Raw genomic sequence first — 26629 nt, 5'->3', positions numbered from 1 at the left:
TAAGTTAAATAAAAACCAACAAGTGAAATGCTTTTGTAAGTTTCTCTTACTGGAACAGTTAATCTTATTTTAGAACAGCTGAATTATCACTCACTTCAAACAATCTACTCATTAATATTAATAAAAATTACAAAAATAAATGACAATTCTGGAACAAAAAATAAGAATTCCAGAAAAGAAATCTGAAGATATACATAGAAAACTGTTACCAAGTGCAATTCAATATGCAATTATAGGACCAAGTTGTTATGGATAAACAAAATTAATGTCTGATAATTATATTCTAGCACATGGATGGTAATACCCTCAGACTTCAAGAAGAATATAATAATTCCAATCCCAAAGAAGGCAGGTGTTGACAGATGTGAAAATTACCAAACAATCAGTTTAATAAGCCACAGCTGCAAAATACTAAGACGAATTCTTTAAAGACGAATGGAAAAACTGGTAGAAGCCGACCTTGGGGAGGATCAGTTTGGATTCCGTAGAAATACTGGAACATGTGAGGCAATACTTACCTTACGACTTATCTTAGAAGAAAGATTAAGGAAAGGCAAACCTACGTTTCTAGCATTTGTAGGCTTAGAGAAAGCTTATGACAATGTTGACTGGAATACTCTCTTTCAAATTCTAAAGGTGGCAGCAGTAAAATACAGGGAACGAAAGGCTATTTACAATTTGTACAGAAACCAGATGGCAGTTATAAGAGTCGAGGGGTATGAAAGGGAAGCAGTGGTTGGGAAGGGAGTGAGACAGTGTTGTAGCCTCTCCCCGATGTTATTCAATTTGTATATTGACCAAGCAGTAAAGGAAACAAAAGAAAAATTCGGAGTAGGTATTAAAATTCATGGAGAAGAAATAAAAAAGTGTCTTGAAAGGAAGATTTAATATGAACATCAACAAAAGCAAAACAAGGATAATAGAATGTAGTCGGATTAAGTTGGGTGATGCTGAGGGAATTAGATTAGGAAATGAGACACTTAAAGTAGTAAAGTAATTTTGCTATTTGGGGAGCAAAATAACTGATTATGGTCGAAGTAGAGAGGATATAAAATATAGACTGGCAATGGCAAGGAAAGCGTTTCTGAAGAAGAGCAATTTGTTAACATCGAGTATAGATTTAAGTGTTAGGAAGTAACTTCTGAAAGTATTTGTATGGAGTGTAGCCATGTATGGAAGTGAAAAATGAACGATAAATAGTTTGGACAAGAAGAGAATAGAAGCATCCCGAAATGTGGTGCTACAGATGAATGCTTAAGATTAGATGGGTAGATCACATAACTAATGAGGAAGTATTTTTTTTAATGGTTCAAATGGCTCTGAACACTATCTATCTAACCTAAGGACATCACACATATCCATGCCCAAGGCAGGGTTCGAACCTGCGACTGTAGCGGTCACACGGTTCCAGACTGACCTGCCTAGAACCGCACGGCGAGGAAGTATTGAATAGGATTGGGGAGAAGAGACGTTTGTGGCAGAAGTTGAACAGAACAAGTGATCGGTTGGTAGGACATGTTCTGAGGCATCAAGGGATCACCAATTTAGTATTGGAGGGCAGTGTGGAGGGTAAAAATCGTAGAGGGAGACCAAGAGATGAATACACTAAGCAGATTCAGAAGGATGTAGGTTGCAGTAGGTACTGGGAGATGAAGAAGCTTGCACAGGATAGAGTAGCATGAAGAGCTGCATCAAACCACTCTGAGGACTGAAGACCACAGCAACAACAACTACAACAACATGGATGGTTAAAGTGGAAAATATTAATCACTGATATGTTTAATCATAAAGTTTAGAGCAACAAAAGTTTCAAGAATTTATAAAATGGTGTGAAAAAGTTAATGATAAATTTAATGAGAAGAATGCTCGTTTTATTGAAAATAAAGTATTAGAAGAACAAAAATGATATAATTTAGTAATGGAAATTATAGGAAGGTGGCACAGTCCTAAGCTTGCTTCAGCTGGAGCTGGATGTGGAAAAAAATTTCAAATAAATCATCACAAAATTTAATAATTGATCTAATTTTGACATTGAAGAATTAAATATTTTATTGGATTTCTCTGATTCACGAACGTCCTCATAAGCCAACTATCTGGAATAGTAAATTTAGATACTTCTGATCATGTAGTTACTCACTTGTTTTGTTATTGTAATCAAAAATTTGAAAGTTGTTCTGATTCATATGGAGGGAATGTACCTAAGCAACTAGTTAACTACTTGGCATAAAACAATCTACACTACAATAGTCAGAGAATACAAATCTTTGATGAAGTAATTTGTGGACATTTTTCTTCTGGGCTTAAACTATAAGTTTAGTGATATTTTAAATTTAAATATTTTTGTAAATAAGTTATAAGCTGAACTCAATAACGTTTAAAAAAATAAAAGGTTATCAATCATTAGACCCAAAAATTAATAATGAAGAGCAAGAGCAACATTATAATAATTAATGTAAATAAATAATTTCAAAAACAATCAAATAACTTTTTCAAAGTAACTAGAGTTTATAGTGGTTCTAAAGGTAGAAGAAATGTGAATGATTCATTAGAAATAAAAGATATAGTGATCAAACAATATTTACAGAAAGATTTATCAATTCTTATTACAAAACCAGAATACAACAAGATGCTCACAGACTCAAAGCAGAAAAATAATCTTTATGATGTCATCATGGAATGTCATAATAAAGAAATAAGTAAAAAGGGAACAAGTCTCCATCATGTATTAGTTAAAATTGTTTCACCAGAAAGTAAACATATGTCATTAGTTTCGAAAATTAATAAGTTAGATTAGAAAGGTGTAAAATATCTAGAAGAACTGAAGTTTTTGGATCAAACAATTAAAAGTAAAATAATTATTTTTATTCTATATGTATGAAGAATGATAATCACATTTACTGGTTGAAGTGCAAAAAGTTTGCTGAAATATGTAATCCTCAAAGATTACCAATTAATGTTTGATGACAAAGAATCGAAGGTAAATTAAAAGGAGTAGATCTGGTAAAAAATTTCGTGGCCAAAGGGCTAAATATTCGTCAATAAATTATTTATGAATTACATGCATCAATGGAAAAAACTTGAAAAGAAAAAATATAATTTATTTTGGACTAGTTGATTTATGACACGATGATTTAATTGAAATGGTTTCTGGTAATTTGCAAGGAAATTCAGTGATATATAAAGGATATAACTTTTTATTAACTGTTACAGATGTTTTTACAAAATTTGCTTGGGCTCTTCAGATAAAGATAATACAGGTTGATTCTTTAGAAAAAATACTTGAGTCAAGAAATTTCAAAAAAACTAAAAACAGGCACTGGTCAAGAATTTTATAATAAAGAATTTCAAGAATTAAAGAAAAATTTAAAATTAAACGTTACTCAACTTTTAGTGAATTTTAAGCATCTGTTGTTGAACAATTTAATAGAACACAGAAAGATGTGGAAAAAATTTGCTCTTCACAGAAATTATAAATAGATTGGCTTAGTTTCAAAATTAGTTGATCAATATAACAACACAAAATATTTTGCAATAAAAATGAAGCCAAAATGTAAACAAAGAAAATGATGAAATGTTATTGAAAACGTAACTAGTGCTAAATATCAAATTGGTGATAAAGTAAGAATAAGTACTTCAAAAGAAATTTTGAAAAAGGACATAGTGCCAACTGGTCACAGAAATGTTTGAAATTGAAGATATTATTCATTCTAGTCCAATTACATATCAAATCTAACATTTCAATGGCAAACATATAAAAGGCAACTTCTAAGAACGACGGTTAATGAAAAATTATTTTTTAGATGATAATCTTGTTGAAAAAGTGTTAAATAAAAAATATAATAATGTATATGTTTAATGGTTAGGTTCAATGATTGGCACAATAGGGGGGGCAAATAAAAGTCATGTAATTTTTTTTTAAATATTAATAAAAAAATTATACACAAATGGAGTTAGTTATGGATAATCTAAACATGTTTGCTATTGAATATGTTATGGATAATTTAAACATGTTTGCTATTGAATATAATGTTCATTACACTCATCCTTTCATTAAAGAAGATAGAATATATTTTGATATTCAAATAAATGTTAACAATAATGACTTAAAAATTATCATATCATGAAAAAATATTAAAAACTGATTCATTGTTTTCTTTTATTTAATCTTCTGTGCAACTGTTTAATTCCCATCAGATCTTTTTTTCACCTACAGAACTGTTTAACTGCCCACAAGAAATCATTTTTATTTTCTATGCAATTGTTTAATTCCTATACGAAATTATTTATATTATCTTTGCAATTGTTTATTTCCTATAAGAATTTATTTTTACCATTTATTATTTTATTTGGTTTTAATTTATAATGACCATGTTTCAATATATTAATTCTATCTTGTAATAAAACACATTTACCATCATCAGCACCTAAAACAATTTTTTTACATTCAACTGTATACAATAGGTGTTTAAATGATCTTAATCAAATTTATTTTTCTATATTGTTTTATTTTTGTTATCTAAACAATTTTTTAATGAACAAAACTAATTTCTCTGTTTACCACAAATTTCTTATCTCCTTTAGATTTTTTCTCTTCTTTATCACCAACTTGATATGTATACATTTTGTATCTTAAACTAACATAGTCTATCATAATTTTTCCATGGTATTCATCTTTCAATTTTTCTAGAACTGTCTAATTGATTTGTGGAATTATATGAATATTATCATTTGGGTAATCACTAGCGTCAAATTCATTCATTTCATATCTTTGTAGAAGGCTTTAGTTGTTATAAATAAAAGAAGCAGTATCCATATTAACATATATCAATATTATCACCATATTGTAGTTTCATAACATTATAATGAAAACTGTAAATTTTTGTTTTAGAATTATATAGAAATATAAAGTGAATTATTGAACATTATTTTAATTTTTTGTATGACCTGCTTCTAGAAAATGCAATAGTATGCTCATAATACGATTTTGCAATTTAGTTCGTATATTTTCGTTGATTTCTGCAGTTACTACATGCGGTCTTACTTGTCTGCCAGCACTGACAATTCTACGCAAAAGCCGCTATTCTCGGTCGTTAATTGAAGGCTATCGACCAACAACTTGTTGATTATTGACTTGCCGAATTTGTGAAGCTTTTTCTTTTAAAGAACTTATCCGTTTTTTCTAAAATTTTAGGCATTTGTTTGTGTGTTCATGGACAACACATCTAACGATTTCCGTCCATTCAGATAATGGTATGACGTTTTTCTTTACTCAGAGTGTGTTGTGATAACCTTCCTTCTCTCTTTCCTTATCTGTTATTTGTAGTAATCTAATGATTGCCCACAAATGGCAGCCTGAAGGTTCTAACCCAGTAGCTCCTTCGAAAAAGCATGGGAAAACAGCTTTTTATAAATGGAGTCGATACAGTTTTCTACAGTATTGAGTTATCTTGGGACGACAGAACGACTCTAAAGAAAATCGTACCCGAGGGATTGAAGTGTTGAGGAATATGAAATGGAACTTACAAGATCTTATCGTTAAACAATTTGTTGTGGAGCTGCAGTGCAGATAAGTGTTAATCTATGTTTTAGAATTAAGAGATAACAGAGAGCGCTCCCTGAGCTCGCTCACCTCCCTGTGCTGGATGCGCTCCCTCTGCGCCTGCAGGTGTTTCTCCAGAGTGCGCCTCTGCAGCGCCAGCATGTACTGGCGGTCCATCAGGCGCAGGCCTCTGGCGGTGGTTATCTGCTGAGGCAGCCACTGGTAGCTGCCGCTGGAATACACTGTACATTAACCACGGTATATGAGGAGCATCGTACAAGATTTCACCTTTTCTCGAGTCTCCAGTGTATCAAACGCTACTGAGGATAGGTTTGCTGATACAGAGCAGCAAACCTTGCATGTTGCAATGCTGGAGCCTGTGCACTTTTCTCTTTCCTTATGCTAAGCTTTTGTACAACAATCGTATTGGTATTTTATCTTAAAGATTTACTTACAATTTCCCTAATGATGATGAGCTTGCAGCAGCAAAAATGTCACAATTCAGCCACTACATTCAATAGTTTACAATTTAAATATTAGAAGATTTAAGATGGCAAAAAGATGATATTTAAGACACGATTAATGTGATGTACCCAACTTTATTAAGACTGATATGACGGGACTTCTGATAACTGTGGCTACACACTGAGATATGGTATGTATTAGAGAGGATGCTGTATGGAAAAGGATGAGGCAAGTCTGTGTAGCGTGGAATACGTCTGAAATGTAACGTCCACTGTTCAAAGTGCCGTCAATGCAAACAAGAGGTGACCGAGACGTGTAACCAATGGCACTCCACAACATCACGCCGGGTGATACGCCAGTATGGCAATGACGAATACACGCTTCCAACGTGCGTTCACCGCGATGTCGCCAAACACGGATGCGACCGTCATGATGCTGTAAACAGAACCTGGATTCATCTGAAAAAATGACGTTTTCCCATTCGTGCAACCAGGTTCGTCGTTGAGTACACCATCGCAGGCGCTCCTGTCTGTGATGCAGCGTCAAGGGTAACCACAGCCATGTTCTCCGAGTTGACAGTCCATGCTGGTGCAAACGTCGTCGAATTGTTCGTGCAGATGGTTATTGTGTTGCAAACGTCCCCATCTGTTGACTCAGGGACCGAGAAGTGTCTGCACGATCCGTTACAGCCATGCGGATAAGATGCCTGTCATCTCGACTGCTAGTGATACGAGGGCGTTGGGATCCAGCACGGCGTTTCGTATTACCCTCACGAACCCACCGATTCGATATTCTGCTAACAGTCATTGGATCTCAACCAACGCGAGCGGCAATCTGTGATACGATAAACCGCAATCGCGATAGGCTACAATCCGACCTTAATCAAAGTCGGAAAGGTGATGGTACGCATTCCTCCTCCTTACACGAGGCATCACAACAACGTTTCACCAGGCAACGTCGGTCAACTGCTGTTTGTGTATGAGAAATCGGTTGGAAACTTTCCTCATGTCAGCACATTGTATGTGTCGCCACCGGCGCCAACCTTGTGTGAATGCTCTGAAAAGCTAATCATTTGCATATCACAGCATCTTCTTCTGTCGGTTAAATTTCGCGTCTGTAGCACGTTATCTTCGTGGGTTAGCAATTTTAATGGCTAGTAGTACATGTGTCGTGGGGGGTCAGGTGGATAATACTGATTTGGAATCGCTAAAGTTAACGTCTTTCATATAATGGCGTAAGCTTAATTCAAGAGGGCTCCTTGCCATAGATCAGCTATTTGCTGCAGTATGCTGGCATGACATCGCACCAAGGCACCCACATAGGTAAAAGAGCCCACATGTCAGTTCCGGAAACGAAAGACACGTCGACATGTAACGTGCATCATATCTGTGGCAGCTGCAACACAATAAACTCTATTTGGCACTTATAAATACTGGTTGTCTGGCCAGACTGGTCAGAAAATCGTTAAGTGATCGGGTTGACGCCTGTTATAGTGTTGCCTTCCACTGTGAAGCCACTATCGCTCACTTCACCGTCTTCCTGACAGGACCGCCTGTCAGGGCGTCTGGCTGCTGCACTGATGACCTGATGGGTGAACTGAAGCCCTCCTAGATGCCAAGCCACTGGGAATCCACCAGCATCAGACGCCGGCAGTTTGACGCAGGTCGAGCGTTCGTACACTGTTTGCCTATATTGCCTCACACCTGACTGACCACCTGCCAGCCAGCTTGGTCTGCAGCCCATCCCGAAAGTGCCACCTCGTGTCACCAATGAAACAGCACCACCAGCGGCCTGAGTATGCTGACGTCACAAGGACCGTGCGCCGCTGTGCTGAGCTAGATGTACAAGCGACCAGGCTGCGCTACGACAACGCTCCGTGCACCAACGTCTGAGAGCACAATTCTCACCCCCCAGGGCCCTCGTGACGTGGGCACGAGCCTGAGCTACCAGTAAATACTGTTGGAATATAAATATAGGCTAGTATTGACAATAAACTGCATTTGTTGCTCCCCAACCCACCAACTCTAGCGGAAAACATTCACTAATCATTTTGAATAGAAATCAGTATCAATGGCAGCCAAAGTCTACTAGGAGTCATTCCCGTGTTACCAATGGCCTTGTCAAAGAGGGCGACGGAGTGGACAGAAGCTTGAGGCATCCTCATGCAGTTGGGGTGAGAAACCGCCCCAAAAAATTAGAAGTATCACTAATGGTCAGTATTGTTATTATGCCGAAGGCAATGGAAAGCAATACATTAAATGTACGTAATGTGTATCCACAGGACATGTCGAATATAAATGAAAAAGTATTGTGGTTATCTCTTCATTGGAAAAAAATCTGGATTAATCCCCCGTTTGGTTCTCGAGAACAGAACCGCCATGAAGGTGATCATGAGAAGAAGGCTGAATAACCATTCAAAGGATAATATTCTACGAACAGGAACGTAAAATGCCAGAAGTCTCAATGTCGTAGGGAAGCTTGAAAACTTGCAAGGAAAAATGCATAGGCACAGTCTAATCTCGTTGTGTGGCTCAATGAATAGAAATGGAAAGAAGATAAAAGAGTTTTTTGTCAGAAGAATAGAGGGTCATATCAATAGCAGCAAAACATAGTGTAATGGCAGTAGGATTCGTCATTAATAGGAAGGTAGAACAGAAAGTGAGTTACTGTGAACCAGCGACAGAATTATTCTCATCAGAATCAACAGCAACCCAGTGCCAGCAACAGCTTAGGTACACGTGTCGACGTCGCAAGTAGAGCATGAAGAGATAAAGTACACTCCTGGAAGTGGAAAAAAGAACACATTGACACCGGTGTGTCAGACCCACCATACTTGCTCCGGACACTGCGAGAGGGCTGTACAAGCAATGATCACACGCACGGCACAGCGGACACACCAGGAACCGCGGTGTTGGCCGTCGAATGGCGCTAGCTGCGCAGCATTTGTACACCGCCGCCGTCAGTGTCAGCCAGTTTGCCGTGGCATACGGAGCTCCATCGCAGTCTTTAACACTGGTAGCATCCCGCGACAGCGTGGACGTGAACCGTATGTGCACTTGACGGACTTTGAGCGAGGGCGTATAGTGGGCATGCGGGAGGCCGGGTGGACGTACCGCCGAATTGCTCAACACGTGGGGGGTGAGGTCTCCACAGTACATCGATGTTGTCGCCAGTGGTCGGCGGAAGGTGCACATGCCCGTCGACCTGGGACAGGACCGCATCGACGCACGGATGCACGCCAAGACCGTAGGATCCTACGCAGTGCCGTAGGGGACCGCACCGCCACTTCCCAGCAAATTAGGGACACTGTTGCTCCTGGGGTATCGGCGAGGACCATTCGCAACCGTCTCCATGAAGCTGGGCTACGGTCCCGCACACCGTTAGGCCGTCTTCCGCTCACGCCCCAACATCGTGCAGCCCGCCTAAAGTGGTGTCGCGACAGGCGTGAATGGAGGGACGAATGGAGACGTGTCGTCTTCAGCGATGAGAGTCGCTTCTGCCTTGGTGCCAATGATGGTCGTATGCGTGTTTGGCGCAGTGCAGGTGAGCGCCACAATCAGGACTGCATACGACCGAGGCACACAGGGACAACACCCGCCATCATGGTGTGGGGAGCGATCTCCTACACTGGCCGTACACCTCTGGTGATCGTCGAGGGGACACTGAATAGTGCATGGTACATCCAAACCGTCATCGAACCCATCGTTCTACCATTCCTAGACCGGGCAAGGGAACTTGCTGTTCCAACAGGACAATGCACGTCCACATGTATCCCGTGCCACCCAACGTGCTCTAGAAGATGTAAGTCAACTACCCTGGCCAGTAAGATCTCCGGATCTGTCCCCCATTGAGCATGTTTGGTACTGGATGAAGCGTCGTCTCACGCGGTCTGCACGTCAAGCACGAACGCTGGTCCAACTGAGGCGCCAGGTGGAAATGGCATGGCAAGCCGTTCCAGAGGACTACATCCAGCATCTCTACGATCGTCTCCATGGGAGAATAGCAGCCTGCATTGCTGCGAAAGGTGGATATACACTGTACTAGTGCCGACATTGTGCATGCTCTGTTGCCTGTGTCTATGTGCCTGTGGTTCTGTCAGTGTGATCATGTGATGTATTTGACCCCAGGAATGTGTCAATAAAGTTTCCCCTTCCTGGGACAATGAATTCACGGTGTTCTTATTTCAATTTCCAGGAGTGTATATGACAATACTGAATGGATAGTTCAATATGTAAACTAAAGTAAACTAACTCTGTCCGAACAGGCCTTCGAAGGCCTAACGGTACCAACCGGCCGCCGTGTCATCCTCAGCCCACAGGCGTCACTGGATGCGGAAATGGAGGGGCATGTGGTCAGCACACCACTCTCCCGGCCGTATGTCAGTTTACGAGACCGGAGCCGCTACTTCTAATCAGTCAAGTAGCTCATCAGTTTGCCTCACAAGAGTTGAGCGCACCCAACAGCACTCGGCAGACCGGATGGTCACCCATCCAAGTGCTAGCCCAGCCCGACAGCGCTTAACTGCGGTGATCTGGCGGGAACCGGTTTTACCACTGCGGCAAGGCCGTTGCCTTCAATATGTAAAGAGAATGAAAAATCCAATAACCATGAGAGATTGAGACGTTGTAGTAGGCGAACCAGTGGAAAGAATTATGGGAGAGTATTGGCTAGGTTGTGGGAATGAGAGACGATAAATACTAAGCACTACAATACATTTCAAATGGCAATAGCAAATACTTTGTTCAAAAGTCACAAGGGGAGAGGTTATACTGGGAAACGACCAAGGGATACGAGACGATTCCGGCTGGAATACAGCGTGGTCAGAGAGAGATTTCAAAATAAGATACTGGATAGTAAGGCGTGTCCACAAGCAAAGAGACTGGGATCAAAAGTTTGTAGTAATGAAGGCTTAAGTTTAAAAGAATCGTCCGGAAGAATCAGTGTGCAGAGAAGTGAATTACTGAACGCTGAGAAATGATATACGTCTGAACTTGTCTACTGTGATAACGAATAAAACAATAGGCAGTTCAGTTGAAGAGGAATGGACATCTGTAAGAAGGACAATCACAGAAATTGGACAGACAAATATAGGAACAAGACAAATAAGTGCGTAGAAACCTTAGATAACAGAGGAGATACTTTAACTGATGTCTGAAAGAAGGAAGTAAACAGCAACTTTCGGCGACATTAAAAGCGGGGGCGGCAACATTAAGAGTGCAGTGGGAATTTCAATGGTAAACGCAGACGCAGGAGGTGACAAGTGGAAAGAGTACATTGAAAGCCACGATTATGGGGAGGAAGTGTCTCATGACGTGACAAAAGAAGAAATCTGAGTCATTATGGGGGATACAGGTGATCCAGAATTAGACTTGGAGTTTCACAGAGCCTCAAAAACCCAGTAAAGGTTGCCTTTGTACAACTTTCCAGTTGGCCAAACATTACATACAGACAAGAAAAACTGAGCAAGCCAATGTTGCGACATCATATCCTGGGTGGAAGATCTGTCAACGATTCCCGGCCGGCACATCCAGCAAGACGTGCCCATGCAGTCCAAGTGGTTTCTGCCGTCTTCACTTGCTGGTCCTCTCACAGGAATCCTGACCACAGGAAAAGGTGACAGCGCCGAAGCGGTCGCGTAGCGCAGTCTCGACAGGTGTGGCCGAAGCAGTGTGCAATTTGTGCTTTTACAAGTGGGGGGGATGTTTTAGGGGGTTAGTATAATTATATATGTTACTAGCTTGTACCGTGGCGTTAATCATGGTTGAACAGTTATTTATAAATAGATGTTAATGCCGAAACTCACTATTCACGCGTATATACTATCAGAAAAGCCATCCCTTGTTATATCATTAAAAGTATATTATAGGTTAAGCTTATTTACAAAATCATCTACATACAGGTATACGAGGGGAATTCAAAAAGTAAAGGCACATTTGTGAAAAGTTATACTTATTCTGATGATAGGAAACTGAAACATGCGTTATTTTTCTACGTAACCTCCCTGGAGTTTTCTCGACGTTTTAGGAGTCTTTTTATTTCATCAGAAAATACGTTTATCGGTTTGCATATGTAACCAATTTTTCACCGCAGCAATGACTCTTCATCACTTTCAAATCTTCTTCCCTGTAGTGCTTTCGTTAAGGGTCCAAACATGTGAAAATCGCTTGGAGCCAGGTTTGGACTATATGGTGGATGTTCCAGAACCTCGAATCTCAACTCCTTTATTGCGTCGGCAGAATGTGGGCGAGCGTTATCTTGTTGCAATATGACACCTCTTCACAGTTTTCCACGACGTTTGGATCTGATTGCAGGTTTTAGTTTCGTACGGAACACATCACATCCACCATACAATACAGACCAGACTCTAAAGCCTCGTTTATGCTGGGGCGACGTCTTGCAACATTGTGGCATGCCACGGAAATGTGGCGTGCGTAGTCTTGTCATTTAGTTCTAAATGTTTTGAATTGCTTAACTACTGCATAACACTTTTTCAAAATTAATAAGCAAACATATTAATAGTATTAATAGTATTAATAGTAAACTTTCAGTGTTCGGCTCCACAAATTTAAATTATATGTAAAGTTTTACTCCAGTGCTTGGGAAATAAACATCCCAGGTTGGGATGGAGAAACTAAAACCAGACCAGGGGATGGTCTGATGCAGAGGGGGGGGAAATCCCCCCATCCTCCCCCCCTCCTGCAAATCACACACTGGGCCGAAGTCACTTTGGCGGTACGCGCTGACCGCGACGGCGGGGTTGGACGGTCGTTCAAATTCGCAGAGAGTCGGTCAGTTTCACGATCACTAATCACATACCGTAGAAAAGCTACAAAATAGGGACAATCAGTAGAAGTTTAGAGCTGTTATGCTCAAATTTCGTATGGATAGCAACATTAGTTTCTCCAGCGTCTACTGACCTGGCGCCAGGACAGGTTAGCCAACTTAAACGACGGAGGGCGAGTCGCCCGCCAGCCTGAAGCAGTAGGACCCGTCTGGACTGTCACCCACAGTAAAACTGTCCATAGGAACTTCTTTCACTAGGAGCTGCGCCCGAGTTTCTAAAACCACGGTGGGACCGTTCTGCGAGCCCCATTCCATTGTGGACCTTAGACGGTCCCTCATTCCACTGTGGACCAGACTTGAGCCGCCATTCCTCAGCAGTTCTTCCTCGGTACCACATCGTTACTGGTGGTAGTGCGGAAGTTACCGCTATCTTATTCTGCATGTATTGGTTTCCATTACCTTGCTGCCAGGTTTGTGCACGGTCGATTCCAAGAGAACGCTCATGGTTACTTCGTTAGCAGTGAGCAGTGTGATTTCATCAATGCTGGCGCACTAAGCTTTTTCGCGATTCCCTTGTCTTTGAATTCGGGTCCACAACTCTGGAGTGAACGAATGTCATGTTTTTGTAGATTCTACACGTAATTTTGTTATCCTACAGCAAGACAGCCACGTGGCAAGTAATCAACACTCTGGATTGATCTCGTTCCATTTTTGTAACGGTACTACCTAGCATTTAAATTATTTGAACAGATAGTATACTGATTTGTTTGAAATTCGTTGTCTTTGCTTGGTCTGTGGTTTTCCCCCTCTTTCCTCCATCCCTACATTATTTCTTCTGGTAGCTGGAACACCTGTAGTAGGAGAATTAGTCTGACATTTCCACGGTCAGTGGACAGAAGACTGGCAGGTAAGATTATCTTTACTTGTTAAAAGGGAAACAGTGGTAGGCGGTGTATGTGATTTCTTCCTCTAATTAATTACTTACAGACCTGACAGAACAGTGACAGAAATTCAGGAAGACGCACAGAGGAACGATACTTGCTACATCTACTGTCAGTTAAGCCTCTACGTAATCGAATACTGAATAAACTAAAAGTTGCACTCCAAAGTTGCTACTGATGTGCTGTTTTTATAGACAAGAAATGTTACCAAAGGCCTACAATTGCACTCTAGAGTCTAGACATATACTTCAACAATCACTATATTGTGTATTTATTTTAGGAAGCCACATTTTAAAAAATGGAACAATGCTGATGACATTAAAAAATGAAAGTAGAGTAAATTTGAATAGTGATGGGCCATCCGGCTGTTTAAAAACTAGAGACTGCTTTCACTTGGCAAGGAAAGACTACGTTGAATGTTTTCATTCAGTTTCTTCCTGAGACTGGTTTCATGCGAAAGAAATGAATGAATAAAAATCCACCGATACGTAAAACTGCGACCGACTGATGCGATTGTTTCCATTCGGTTGCTCTCACAGACTTATTTCACTCAAAAGAATGAATGAATAATTCAACCGATACATGAAGCTACAACCGAATGAGTAGACTGCTTTCCAACAACCGACTAAATCTATTGTGTTCATTCGGTTGTTTTCGTCGCTAAATTTGAATGTCTTTTTTTCCGGATTCTAGAAGCAGTCAACGAGCAATCACAATCAGAAAATTGTATATACCAGCAGTTGTCTACTCCATGTGTTATCAGTTTAAGAGAAAAAAGAGGGAATAAGCAAATGCTTTCAGATCTCAAGAAGAAAGAGAATTGACATTAAAAGCTCGTCTTCAAATGCTGACCACCTGCTTCAGTGCATGCATCCAGTCTGCCTTGTAAAGTCTGATCAAACGTTTTAGGATGTCATTAGAAATTTCAGCGCAAGCAGCGGTAATAGGTCGTTTAACAACATATCGTGTAGTCGTTATGTCCTTGTAAACATTATCTGTTAGCTTTCTACATAGAGAAAAAATCTAAGGCTGTAAAAACTGGTGAATGGGACTGCCAAGGCAGAGGTCCCTCCATCTGGAAACAATAGGTGAGGACAAGCTGTAGTACATCTGCGCTAGGACGACACTGAACAGCTGGGAGAATACATCAGGAGCGATTTAAATCGGAATGTCAACACAGAACTAGTTGTAGGAGAAACAGTTACCAAACTGAAATTCATTGCCTGAATCCTAACCTAAAATACATTAACAGATGACAAATAGATGTTCCAGAGAAGAAAAAAATTAATCATAATCTAAAATCCATTGATAGAGGAGAAAAAGATGATGCAAAAGAGAACAGCACGTGTTGCCACGGATTCGGTCGGTAAGTAGGAAAGCATCAGCGAATCAAACTCCAGTGGCAGTGGCGTCATATGCTTCGTTACTGTTCAGATTCTGACAGCTTGCATTCTAAGATAAGCCATGCTGCATGTTACTTCCTCCCCCACACTGCGACGCAAAGCCTGGCAGTCCAAGCTATATACACGGTAGAGGATCCTAAGACGAGTACATAGATATCAGAAACTAACGACCGGAAATAAAGATATTTTTACTGAGGCAAGCAGCTTACAGCATAAACTAACAAATTAAGCTCATAGCAGCTGTTCAGATAACCGCATGTATCTACGCATGCCTCATAACAACGCATAAAATTTTGTCGCGTTCGCTCAGTTACCTGTTGCACAATCAAACAGCTAGGAGCCTACCAATCAGTTAGCGACCCTGGAAGACCTTTCCTTCAAATCCAACAATAGGGTTACGTACTGTTCAGAAACACGCTAATACTAACATCGAAGTGAAACAATACTATATTGAAACATCACCCTCTCTCGAACAAAAAGACATACACTTTCCAAGAAATATGACAGAATATCTCGAATGAACACTACGCGTACTCCTTGCTGCACTATACTTTAAATGGCTTTTGCATTCTTCCAGTGAGTGTAACGGCTTCTTTCTAAACTTTCGTTCGTCTTTTCTGAGCAATACATCCTACTGTTCGACACATTAAATGCAGAACCTATCAATAGTAACCCACCAGTCGTGAAATGTAAACAGTAGTACAAGCATCATGAAAACATCACAACCGATTTTAAATTGTTTTTCAAGGTAGCACCACCAACATCGACGCATCAGTTGTTTGTTACGAAACACAAACTGCTGAAGAAAACTTGCCTCACGCACAGTGCTCATTCGAGGCCTCGCGGCGCCTGAAGTACACTCCTGGAAATGAAAAAAGAACACATTGACACCTGCGTGTCAGACCCACCATACTTGCTCCGGACACTGCGAGAGGGCTGTACAAGCAATGATCACACGCACGGCACAGCGGACACACCAGGAACCGCGGTGTTGGCCGTCGAATGGCGCTAGCTGCGCAGCATTTGTGCACCGCCGCCGTCAGTGTCAGCCAGTTTACCGTGGCATACGGAGCTCCATCGCAGTCTTTAACACTGGTAGCATGCCGCGACAGCGTGGACGTGAACCGTATGTGCACTTGACGGACTTTGAGCGAGGGCGTATAGTGGGCATGCGGGAGGCCGGGTGGACGTACCGCTGAATTGCTCAACACGTGGGGCGTGAGGTCTCCACAGTACATCGATGTTGTCGCCAGTGGTCGGCGGAAGGTGCACGTGCCCGTCGACCTAGGACCGGACCGCAGCGACGCACGGATGCACGCCAAGACCGTAGGATCCTACGCAGTGCCGTGGGGACCGCACCGCCACTTCCCAGCAAATTAGGGACACTGTTGCTCCTGGGGTATCGGCGAGGACCATTCGCAACCGTCTCCATGAAGCTGGGCTACGGTCCCGCACACCGTTAGGCCGTCTTCCGCTCACGCCCCAACATCATGCAGCCCGCCTCCAGTGGTGTCGCGACAGGCGACAGGGACGAATGGAGACGTGTCGTCTTCAGCGATGAGAGTCGCTTCTGCCTTGGTGCCAATGATGGTCGTATGTGTGTTTGGCGCCGTGCAGGTGAGCGTCACAATCAGGACTGCATACGACCGAGGCACACAGGGCCAACACCCGCCATCATGGTGTGGGGAGCGATCTCCTACACTGGCCGTACACCTCTGGTGATCGTCGAGGGGACACTGAATAGTGCACGGTACATCCAAACCGTCATCGAACCCATCGTTCTACCATTCCTAGACCGGCAAGGGAACTTGCTGTTCCAACAGGACAATGCACGTCCGCATGTATCCCGTGCCACCCAACGTGCTCTAGAAGGTGTAAGTCAACTACCCTGGCCAGCAAGATCTCCGCATCTGTCCCCCATTGAGCATGTTTGGGACTGGATGAAGCGTCGTCTCACGCGGTCTGAACGTCCAGCACGAACGCTGGTCCAACTGATGCGCCAGGTGGAAATGGCATGGCAAGCCGTTCCACAGGACTACATCCAGCATCTCTACGATCGTCTCCATGGGAGAATAGCAGCCTGCATTGCTGCGAAAGGTGGATATACACAGTACTAGTGCCGACATTGTGCACGCTCTGTTGCCTGTGTATGTGCCTGTGGTTCTGTCAGTGTGATCATGTGATGTATCTGTCCCCAGGAATGTGTCAATAAAGTTTCCCCTTCCTGGGACAATGAATTCACGGTGTTCTTATTTCAATTTCCAGGAGTGTATTTAATACCGATCATTGGTTCCTTACCACGAAATACTCAATTTCGGAATTTCTGCCACCTGTAGAATTGTGACCCTTAAATTTTGTTTGTCTAACGCAATGGCCAGATACAGACGGTAAAAATCTGAGAAATTCGAATTTATACCTAATACTACCGACCATTGTTTTCCACACGTCCTATTAGTGAATGGAACAGTAGATTGGGAAATAGTAGTTGTCCACGAAGTCCCTTCCCCCACACACCGAAGCATGGTTTAGCAGCACAAAAGTGCATCTTTGAAATACCGTTGCGAGTCGATACAGAGGACACTTCACTTATTTTGTAAGCTTGCTATAAAAATATCGTCTGTTTGTGAGAAACTGAGTATACTGGTTTCAAAATTTTCTCCTTCATGTAACATGTACTTTAGATAACACATTCAACTGCTGAGCAAAACAGACTATTGGTTGGCCCTGTATTGTGCAGGTGAACAGTATCGTGAAATAAAACTTCAAACTTCATGAAATGCAACAGTTGAAATAAAGAAAATGAATCTAATTACATGCCAAAAGGAACTAATTGTGTGATCAAACTATATAACTAAAACACAGTACCGAAGCGCATTATGAACAATGCGTCAAATGAACTTCAATGGTAAACTAGGAAATACACAAAAATAAATCACTGCTCTACTCGGGACAAAATAACTGTCTGAAATTACCGACACTGTTCACTGAAGATTAATATTCTTGCTAGCACGATACCTGACAATGCTGACTACACACTATTTGCACAACAATGCGTGTTGAGATCTGCCCTCAAATAAAAGTGACTTACCTCTTGCCCAGCATGCTGTTTTTATATCTCAACACTGACAAATCAGCTGGTGCAGCAGCTAAATCTGCTTGTCAGTAACTTCGTGTGGCGTAAGGTGCAATGCACACACGATAAAAATTAAAAACGCTACTATGAATCACGGAGGTGGGTTTTACTTTAAATAAAATCGGTTTTGAGAAATGAAAGTCTCATTATTGAGAAACAGTCAGCACAACATAAGAAGACTAACAATTACAAAATTCTCTCATTACAAAAATTACAAACATACCTTAAAAATACCCCCAAAATCTTCTCCGTCAATATACAGAACAAGAAAGTATTATAAATGTGTTTTCACCTCCTCAGTAAAGTATTCAAGATAATTTCTTCCAGATTCACGAATAACGTATCTGTTCCTCTGGAAAATTCAACTGCACGCTGCTATGCCTCAAAGAATGCTCCAGCGTTGCACAACTGACTAGCAAGTCAACCGCACATAAAACTAAACACAGAGTCGAGGATCCTTATTCATTACTCCTACAGTGCTCTCATACATCTTTTTTCCAATACAGTAAAGGGGAATTATTTACGATGGCAGAAAACAGATAAGCTTACATACAGTTTTAGCGTCCTTATTTATCTCGAGGTGTATGGGATGATAGAATAAACACTCTCACATGCACCATATTCCATTAGCAGCAAATTGTCATAGATGATGAGGTTCCGTTAAGCGCAACGGCTAGCGCTGCTGGAATGTTAACATTAGTAAAACGAAGTGCTTAACACCAAAGCGGACGAATACTGCTCATTCTCCAAATCTGCAATGAATGCTATTATTTCATCACTTCTTGCGGTCACAATGTCACTAACATTTTCTGTAAAGACTGACATTTGAATTGGCTTGCTTGAAACATAAAACAAAATCATAATCTCTCAGACGAATGATTTAACCCACTTCATAAGCATTTGGTCACATTCCACCCTGTACAATCGATAGCAAAACACGTTTTGCTGGTAGCCCATCAAGACGGAAAGTGGCTCATCAAGAGAAAATCAATAACAGAGCGAATGCGTTACTCCCCGTAACAACATAAGATACGCTTGTAATAGTCGCATTAACGTAATGTACGCCCCGACATTCGCACGAGACAATATAACTGTTGACGTCTCTCATCTCCAAGATACGGCACGGCATTATCATATTCCCTACAGAGTACAGGGCGAAAAGATCTCTGCTTGGCAGTGAAAATCACCTCTTCGGTCGTAATTCCTTTTAGGTTACTGCACCTTGCTCAAAGTTAATTCAGTTCATGCGATCATCGAAACGTCTGCAGCATAGCTATTTACATCTGTCATAGCCTCCCTCTTCAACGAACTCAAGACGTTTTCAAGCCACAGACGATGTTTTTCCACTGAGGAGGTTTGTAATTCTGTTAGTGTGAAAATGATGCTGAAGAAGGTTAAGCTGCGCTCATAACACACCAAAAAAAAATCAAAATTTCTTTGTTATCCACACCACCTATGTGCCACGCCGCGCTATTTTCAGCTCATAGTTAAGAAACGCTCTTACATGCACATAACAGTGTGGTTGCGCTCCGTCCCTGGTGAAAATCAAACTTTTTGCATGTTCTCGCAATGTAATGAAAGAGTGAGCAAGCTAGCTGCACGAGAGAGATCCCTACCAACAACCACGTGAACTGATGAAAATGATGAGGTCCAATATTCCGAGGAGCGTAGGGGACGATGCGGGAGACCCGCACCGCCGACTAGGCAAGGTCCTAGCGGAGATGGTTTGCCATTGCCCTCTTCCGGCCGTAATGGGGATGAATGTTGATGACAACAACACCCAGTCATCTCGAGGCAGGGAAATCCCTGACACCGCCGGGACCCCATGCGCGGGAAGCGAGAACGCTAGCGCAAGACCACGAGCTGCAGACAACTACGTGAACTAGTGACTTCCAAATGGGGTCAAAGTGAAATTTTAGTATCGATGTGTAAGCTAAAACTGGAAGTTTCTGTTGTTGTCATTGAAGAAAATAAGTGTTGTGAAATCGAAAGAATCTTTAAAAAATATTATTATAGCAATGATGAAAACGGATGGTCAGTTTTATATCTAATTTTTTGAATAGTAAGGATTACATTGTTTTGTAAGGTACTGGTTAATCAGGTTTCATGCTTGCGAGTGAACGTTTACAAACACTCTCAGTCTATTTAATTCCTGTGACTCATTTAACGGCATATTGTCATTATTCAATACGGTGTACAAATGTGAAGCCAATTAGTCCTCACTTGAAAAATCAAAAGTTCATTCGATGTTGATAAAATTTCAGACAGAATGTTGAAAATTTGTTCTAACTTGACAGGCAGTGTCCTAGTGATATATGGGATACATCACTGGTGCATGGAATTTTTCTAGATTAATTAAAATATGCAGTTGCTAAACCTCTTTATAACAAAGCTGACCACAAAGACTAGAATATCTGTTGCTCAGTTTTCTTCCAAAATATTCGAAAAATTAATATAATCAAGAGTAGTCTCACATTTAAGTAAAAGGATTTCCGCTTCATGGTGTGTTGGTGCAGCAACCACTATGCAGAATGTGGTCAAAACAACAGCCTTGGTTGCAGAATTGATTTTATTGCTTTTTTATTCATGACGCACGTTTTCTCTCCTAGAATACATCTCCAGGTTGAGTAGTATAGTGTCGGTAAGACCCAGGTCATCAGTAAATTATTTTGAAACTAAAGCGTATTGATATATATTTAGTAAAGTAACGTACAAATATTTAAGTAGAAACAATTTACTTGCCATATCACAGTTTGGATTCCAGAAGGTTTGCTCAATTGAGAATGCTAGTTATACATTCACTCATCGCATATCACAAGCCTTAAATAATAAGATATCACCAGTTGGTATTTTTGTGATCCTTCAAAGGCATTTGCTTCTATAGATAATATTATATTATCAGAAAAATTAAAGTTTTATGGAATTAATTGCTTCACACATAGCTGGTTTGAATTAAACTTAACAAATTGAATGCAAAAAGTGGTGCTGAGTAACTCCAATCATGTTGGAAAGGTATAATATTTTAGTTACTGGGGAGAAATCACAAAGGGAGTCCACAACGTTCAATTTTGGATACACTTATATACATGAAAAACCTTCCAATTATCATACAACAAGGAGAATTGGTACGTTTTTCAGACGATACTAGTATTTTACAGACAAAGCCACAGAAGCGATTGCAAATGTTTCTAAGAGAATTACTAAGAGCTTCTCTGAAACTGGACTCTCCCTCAGTTTTGAAAAAAAAAAAAAACACTATATAGTTTTGTACAATAAAGAGAGACATTCCAAACATTCAAGCACGTCAAAAAGAGTCAGTAAATAGGATGGAATGTTCCAAATTGTTGGGTGTATGTGACATTCTCATTCCATTTAATACTGCTTTGCAACATTACGCCTAGATATTTAATCGATGTGACTGTGTCATGCATCACACTAGTAATGCTATATTTAAACGTTACAGGATTGTTTTTCCCACTCCTCCGCATTAACTTACGAGATGTGACAATAAAGTAATGAGACTGATTTTCTTTGCAAGATGTGGCAACTATGCAGGCTTGCGTTGGCACTATATCTTTGACCTTGGTCTGTAACCTGCTTCTAGTCCAAGTGGCACATTTATGCAACTGCTTGGCCGTGAGTTGTGCTGTAATAAGTTAACACATGTTTGTATCTCTCGTCATGGAATGGAACCGCATAATATTGCGCAACGGTATGCCATTCCTTTTTGGGTTAAATTGGGTGAAAACGCGACGACAACTTACGGTAAGCTTCAGAAGGCTTTTGTAGAGGAGGTTATGTAAAGAGCTCAAGTTTTTCGTTGGCATAAAATGTCTAGTGAAGGCAGGACGAATGTTGAAGATGAAGACCACAGTGGACAACCATCAACCTCACAGACGGATGTCAACTTGGCCAGGGTGTGTGAACTCGTATGATCTGATCGAAGATTATCCATGAAAATGATTGCAGAAGAACTGAACATCAATCGAGAAACGGTTCATCTAATAATAACTGAAGATCTTGATATGAGAAAGATTTGTGCAAAAATGGTTCCCAAAAATCTCTCACAACAGCGAGAAACACGGAAAAATGTGGCAGCCGATCTGTTAGAGCAAACGGAAATCAATCCAGAATTGTTGAACCATGTTGCCACTGATGATGAAAGTTGGTTTTTTCAGTACGATCCTGAGACAATACGACAAAGTTCACAATGATGCTCAATGGGATCACCCAGAAGAAAAAAAGCTCGCGTGTCAAAGTCAAAAGTGAAATGCATGACTGTGTGCTTATTTGATTCCAAGGGAATTGTTAATAAAGAGTGGGTGCCTCCTGGGCAAACAGTTAACCAATATTAGTACAAAGAAATTTTAAAAAGACCTCGTAAAAGAGTTCTTCGTTTCCGTGCCAACATTGCTGATAATTGGATTCTGCATCACGATAATGCGCCATCCCATACTGCTCTGTCAGTACAGCAATTTTTAACCTCAAAACAAATTTCAGTACTACCACAGCCACCTTATTCACCAGATAACGCTCCGTGCGACTTTTTTCTATTTCCAAGAGTCAAGGTCAAGGGACCATTTTCAAACAACGCAAGATGTCCAAAAAGCTGTGACGAGGGTCTAGGAGGATGTTACAGAAGATGAGTTCCGGAAATGTTACCATCAATGGCAGAAGCGCTGGAAAAAGTGTGTGCAATCAGAAGGGAACTACTTTGAAGGAGACAACACTAAACTTGACTAAAACACATCAGTCTCATTACTTTATTGTCGCACCTCGTAAATCTTTCGACATTTAGAGCAAGCTGCCATTCATCACACCAACTATAAATTCTATTGTAAGTCATCTTGATCTCCTACAGTCACTCAACGACAACACCTTCCCGTACACCACAGCCTCATCAGCAAACAGTCGTAAATTCCTGGTCACCCTGCCCGTCATATCATTTATGTACAGAGAGAATAAGAGCAGTCCTATCACTCTTCCCTGGGGCACTCCTGACAATACCCTCGTCTCTGATGAACATCCGCCGTCGAGGACAACGTACTGGCTTCTGTTACTCAAAAATTACTCGAGCCACGGGTACATTTCAGAACCTAATCCGTATAAGCAGGCCTTCGTGAACAGCCTGCTGTGGGGCAAGAAATTTGCAGCAAATTGATGATAAGGATATTGGTCTGTAATTAAGCAGGTTCAGTATCTTACCTCTCTTATCTACTCGAATCACCTGCAGTTTTTTTTTTTTTTTTTTTTTCAGTCGCTTGGCACTTTGAGCAGGGCGAGAGGTTCTTGATAAAGGCGAGCTAAGCAAGCGGTCAATGCCGCAGAATACTGTATGTGAAACAGAATTGGGACCTGGCGACTCACTTGTTTTCAGCTCTTTCATCTACTTCTCTACGCCCGGGATGCCTATTCCTACACAGTTCAAAAAAAGTAGGGGAACACATGTATAAACGTCAGGAATGTTAATGTATTTTGGTTCAGGATTACAGGTCTTATTGCATCGCTTGAGATCTTCGCTTTCAATATAGGTAACAATTAAATCACTCGCCATCTGTTGGCTGTGTTAACGCACTACAGTGTTAGGTGACCTCTCAGAAGGAAGTGAGTACCAGCGACCCAGCGTTTTCTAGCGAGGGCATTGTATACAACAAATCTATACAAGTTGCAATGACGGTCTGTTTGATCCAAAAATAATTGACTTCCGGTCGTGTTGAGGCAGATGCCAATGCCTCTCCATGTGTCATCCATAGGTTCTGGACACGCAGTAGCGGACATATCAGTACACAAAGCTTCCTGGACAAGGTCGCCGACGCATTACAACCCTATGTGAAGACCGATATCTCTGCGTTGTAGCGTCGTACGGATACTACCAGAGCACTGAAAGACGATCTCAGAAGAGTCGCTGGAGCCGCTGGGTCCGATGAGACTGTAATGAACAGGTTGCGAGAAAGAACCTTACGAAACAGATGTTCTATGCGAGTACCCCGCTTGCCACGACAACATTTAGCTGCTCGCCTTCAGTTCTGTACTCTGATAATCTTGCCGTTGAGCGCCAGTAAGCATCAAAATAACCTACAGTTCTGTCGTTCCCATATCACCTGGTTACCTAGGCTCTGGCGAAACGTTATTCACAGAGGAGTCCAGGTATCTCGGACGAAGGGAGATGGCCGTGTTCGTGTGCGGAGAAATAGTTCAAATGGCTCTGACCACATGGGACTTAACATCAGAGGTCATCAGTCCACTAGAACTTAGAACTACTTAAACCTAACTAACCTAAGGACATCACACACATCCATGCCCGAGGCAGGATTCGAACTTGCGACCGTAGCGGTCGCGCGGTTCCACACTGAAGCGCCTAGAACCACTCGGCCACACCAGCCGGCCGCGTGCGGAGACTCATCGTGAACGGCACTTGCCAAGTGTTGCCAAAGAAATCAACAGATTTCCAAGGATCTGTGATGGTGTAGGGAGACTTCAGCGTTGATAGCTATATGGATATTACTGTTGACCATTGTCGCCTTACAGCCAGGCAGTACACAAAATAGATATTGTTGGACTATGCGTACAGTGGTGGCCCTGAATTCCTTGTAATGCCATGGCCTATGCGGTGGGCTTCATCAGGGATGTCATGTGAAGCCTGGAAATTGAAATAATGGACAGCTGCGGTGATTCCCAACGTAAACCTCCTCTTGCATATGTGGAACATGCTTGACAGACGTGTTTGTAGTCGTCCTGTTCCATCACAGACTCTTCAAGGACTCTCATTGAAGAATGGAAACATACCACAGATAGCCTCCACAGAGCAAGCCACATAGGTGTCAGGCAGACACACATACTCACGGACGGCATGCGCGTTATAGAAGCCTTCAAAGTCCAATGAAAAGCACCCAGGATGATGGGATGAATGACTGAATCCACTATGTTTTCGACACCTGTCTACATTTCAATTCTTTTTATGTAAACTATCGAGGGTGTAATGGTATTTTGTTGTATACTTAATTTGTGAAAGATAAAGGTGTAATTTGGTAACATACCCAGTTCTCAATTACAGCTCAATTGAGTATGGCAGACGCCCAAAGTCACGTTTCCCTAATCCTTTTGGGCAGCGTGTATCCTCCATGAGGGAGTCTGTGCGATTCCAACAAACGGTGTGTTTGTATGTCTTCTTAAGCGCTAAATTTCAGTTTCAGCATTCCTTCTGCTCTCTTCCATTGCTACCCAGATCGGTCCACGACTTTCTGGATAGAAGCTTTCGACCCACTTGCAATGATCACATCCGGTTCGCATAGCCGCTAATTTGAACAGCAGGCGTTACATTTCTGACGTGTTCAGGCCCGCAGCAGTACGATATCTTCGAGGTCTCTCTGACGTTATCTTTCACCAAGATATTATAAGACAGCATGTTGCGTATGCTGTCTTGACCTTCCTCGACTGAGAGGCTGTTGAACTGATGGCCGGGCCAGAAAGTTGTCGAAAGCCTCGCACCGATCTATCACAAGCCACTACGATTGATGACTTCTGACACAGAGTAAAAGCAGTATGGAATAACGTATATACATGTGTTGTCCAAGCTCAATTCAACTTCTTTGGCCAACCACGTTCAAGACATTGTCGGTGCCAGTGGTTTCAGCCTTGTGAAGTAAATTTCGCACCTCCTACAACACAAAATCACCTTCAGATCATGCACTCTTCCTATTACAAGGTATACACACAATAAGTAAAATTTCGGTTTTGGCTACTCTTCCTGGAGCTGCGCTTCCGTGATGGACAGTCTGGTATGGAATGTACTTCCACTTGAGCTTCTCGCAGTGTATAAAATGTCCAAACAGCTTGCAAGAATTCAGCCGGATGCCGTCTTCGATAACCGCTGATATTTCGACAGATGTATATCCTGTCATTTTCAAGGTACAAATACAACGAGAGAGAACGATGCAAGGAAGTTTAAAACTACAGTACGAGGGACACATTTTGAAACAGACCCACATCGTAAACACTAACGCCTCCACACAACCAAAAATGATAACTTCAGATGTTATCGATTGTTATTACCAACGGGCGAGGTAGCATAAAACTCTGACCTTCTGTTGTTTTATTAGGGAAAGAGCAGGATTATAAGCAGAAATACAGACCAGACGCTCATTGCATTATCGACCGACCGTAAATCAGGCGAGTCGCGTAAATAACGAGGTGATGTCAAAGTCTAAGGACCTTTTGCCTTACACAGGTAGCGTTTCCAACAGTATTGGCAGTTTTCTGTGGAAAAGTGGTGTGAAACGTGTTTTTCAACTACGTTCTAAGATTAAGACCCTTTTAGGTTCTCCAGAGGACCATCTTAGTTTGCGTATGATGGGTGTCCACCACA

General features: G+C 41.5%; 1 protein-coding gene across 1 annotated transcript in view; it reads right to left on the bottom strand.

The window, feature by feature from the left end:
* Positions 1 to 26629, bottom strand: part of LOC126278198 (uncharacterized) — an 82298-nt gene that overhangs the window by 30604 nt on the left and 25065 nt on the right. Inside the window, exon 2 of the mRNA XM_049978115.1 lies at positions 5630 to 5771. Within this exon, the coding sequence (XP_049834072.1) occupies positions 5630 to 5771 (142 nt within the window). The remainder of the gene's footprint in view (positions 1 to 5629; positions 5772 to 26629) is intronic.

This window comes from Schistocerca gregaria, chromosome 6 (assembly GCF_023897955.1).
Source record: "Schistocerca gregaria isolate iqSchGreg1 chromosome 6, iqSchGreg1.2, whole genome shotgun sequence".
Taxonomy (NCBI): domain Eukaryota; kingdom Metazoa; phylum Arthropoda; class Insecta; order Orthoptera; family Acrididae; genus Schistocerca; species Schistocerca gregaria.
This window is presented reverse-complemented; position numbering and strand designations above follow the sequence as displayed.